General features: G+C 38.1%; 1 protein-coding gene across 1 annotated transcript in view; it reads left to right on the top strand.

The window, feature by feature from the left end:
* Window positions 1-489: 489 nt before the first annotated feature.
* Window positions 490-2,950, top strand: part of APPL2 (adaptor protein, phosphotyrosine interacting with PH domain and leucine zipper 2) — a 35,018-nt gene continuing 32,557 nt past the window's right edge. Inside the window, exon 1 of the mRNA XM_009288391.2 lies at window positions 490-581. Within this exon, the coding sequence (XP_009286666.2) occupies window positions 558-581 (24 nt within the window). The 5' untranslated portion in view covers window positions 490-557. The remainder of the gene's footprint in view (window positions 582-2,950) is intronic.

Below are 2,950 nucleotides of genomic sequence, written 5' to 3'. Positions count from 1 at the left end.
TGGCAGTGGCCCTTTAAGAGTTGCTCAAGAGAGTTGAGAGTGATTAATACTCTGTAAATTATCTCATGGAAAGGGGTGCAGTCTGACATTAGAGAAGTAAAATGAGCAACCAGTGGTGTTTGACCCAGAGTCCTTAACGTGGTTTGGATTACTGTAGTCAGCAGGCAGATATTCAGGATTTTTTACATTCCTGATTATGTTGGAAGGAATGTCTATTAGTTAGAGCAAGAGACTGGGAGTCAGGATTTGGCCATAGCATTTTATCACTTCACTTCCTAATGCCTCAGTTTACCTATCCATAATAGAAGGACTAATTTCTACAAGTTTTGAGATTCTGAATAAAGAGAGTCATGCAAAGTTAAGGCTTATTATTTCTGATTGATTTGTATTTTTTGCTACCATCTATTTACAGTCGTTTATGATTTTTTTTTTAATATTTTCACTTGGGACTAAAACCATTTGCTTTTTTTCTTTTATTGAAGACTCGTTCTTTGCTCAGTGTATTTGAAGAAGATGCAGGAACCCTTACTGAATATACAAACCAGTTGCTGCAGGCAATGCAACGAGTCTATGGTGCTCAGGTAATTTTTCATTTGTGTTTCTTTTGTTCAATGTGCAGTAGAAGATAAATTGCTATTATGATGCTGTTATTTACATGAAGGTTGCCAAGTACCTGCACCTCTTGTGGTTTAAGAGGAGTTGTGGGTGTTTTCCATCTGATATCTCAGCCCCTTCCCGCCTTGATGTTCAGAAAAGTCATATGCATGAAAAAAATCTTACCTGCTTTGTCTGTCTCCAAACAATTAATAAAAGAAAAATTGTGGTATGTCCTTACCTTATGGTACATTGGAAGGCCAGCCTTGACAAAATTGCTTGCCTAAACATAGACACAATACACAGATAGGTATTCACACTGACTTTAGGCATCTAACTTAGATGCTGTGACTCACCATTTGGAAGGAACTGTCTATGTCCATTGATTACAGAGAGAATGTATACTTTGAGTCATACTGAAGTTGAGTACCTAAAGTAGTCGGTGTCAAAAAATATGGGAGGAAGAGCAGAAAAAAATAACACTTTCTAAAGCACTTACATGATCTAGATGACTAAATCCCTTTGAAAGTAAAATTTGTAAGGTAAATCATAAGTCAGTGCTTTGGAAAATACTATTATAAATCTGAGTGATTTTCAGTGAAGCTAGGATTCCCATGTGCGTAAAACTAGGTATTTCAAAATGCCATATCTAGGTCTTTAAAGGCATACACAGTATCTCATGGAACGTTTGCGAGTATTGATGTAAGTTAGATACCTGAGTTCCTTAGAAACAACAGCTTTTCTATTCTTACACCACCAGTAAATCAGAGGACACAGAGAGATGAGGAGAATGGGGGTATTTTGAATGTACTGGAAGATTAAGGATTGCCTGATTCTTATGTTACCAGGAATCAGTTCAGCTATAAAACTACTTCAAGTGTACATCCATTTGGTGGGATTGCTCTTTTGGGTGACTGATAGTATGACTTGGAAGAAGGAGCCATCTGCCAAGGATCTAGCTACCTACATCTAGAAGATCCAGCTTTGGAGAGCTCCAAGTCTTCATGTCCTGGATCCTGTGCAAATGCAGAGCAATCAGAGCCTTCCAACTTAGAAAACAATACAGCACATAGCCAGGGGCTGAAGAGGTGACATGAAATCAGCACTGAAAGTCAGTGATAGGCGTTTTGGTAGAGTCATTGAGCTTTAAGAGTAGCAACAGTGTGGGTACATTGGATGGTAGAAATCTGAGACCAAAGAGCAGGCAGGATTGAAATAGGTGAAAGAAGGAAATCGGAGGATAAATATGGCTTGATTATTAACTGTCCAGCTTGTGGACTACATGTCCCTTTGCCTGGCTGATGCCTTTTTAGGATGGCACTTTAGGAAGCGGTTACTCTGGCCTGTGGTTCATGAAAAAATGCTTTGTCTGCTTTTGTTTGCCTCTTCCTTTCCATCTCGGTTTTTAGCCTTCTCCATTTCTGTTGCCCCACAGTTATGACATTTCCTCTTTCTTCTCACTGTCTCAGCGCATTTACCCATCTGTACTTTGCAGTACTACTGAGTCTTACTTCATTTTCCCAGCACTTCTTGGCCACTTTCTTCCTGCACACTTCCTGCTTTAGTTTGATCTAAATATTCAGTCACTTGTGAATGTTGGATGTGTTCCTTGAAATACCTCATCAGATGTTTGATGCCATTTTGAGATGGGAGGTGCACAGCAGTTGTTTAAAGTCAAGCTTTGTAAGGATGTGGAGGAGGCCACCCTATACTACCATTGACTTAGGAAAATTCAGGTTTAGTGGCCAGTGTTAGGGACTTTAATAAAGACATTGGCTCAACATTTAGTGTTTTTTAGTGTTGCTGCTTCTGCCATTTAATTCCTTGGGAATCACCGTGTGTTGTGACTTTAGTTTGGGTTTGTGTTCTTGGGATCCAGTAGTGGCAAAAAAAGACATTGCAGTAACAAGAAAGCATAAGTAGATCATATTAATTATGTAAGTGGAAAAGAAAACTGAAAGTTTTTGTGGTTTTTATTCTATATACGCCTTAAAAAGTCTTGATATTTTTTGCATGACACCTAAAAGAACACACTAAAATTGGGGCAAAATTCTGTTTTTTTAAATAAAAATTAATGGAAATAATTAGTTCAGCCATATACGGTGGTTAATTCCCAAGAGAATGTTAGTGTTTTATAGGCTAACATTGATTTCTGACTAGTTTTACTGAGCTTTGCAAATATCAATATATCCTTTTAAGGAACTTCTGAATATTTCAAAGGAAGACATGCTTTCTGGCTGAACTCACCCTCAATTTTTGAGAGGCATACCCCTCATTGCAAAGCTTTATGATTGCAGTTGCCATAGAATCATAGAATCATTAAGGTTGGAAAAGACCTCTAAGATCATCAAGTCCA

The sequence above is a fragment of the Aptenodytes forsteri genome, unplaced genomic scaffold (assembly GCF_000699145.1).
Source record: "Aptenodytes forsteri isolate BGI_AS27 unplaced genomic scaffold, ASM69914v1 Scaffold56, whole genome shotgun sequence".
In the NCBI taxonomy this organism is placed as follows: Eukaryota; Metazoa; Chordata; class Aves; order Sphenisciformes; family Spheniscidae; genus Aptenodytes; species Aptenodytes forsteri.
This window is presented reverse-complemented; position numbering and strand designations above follow the sequence as displayed.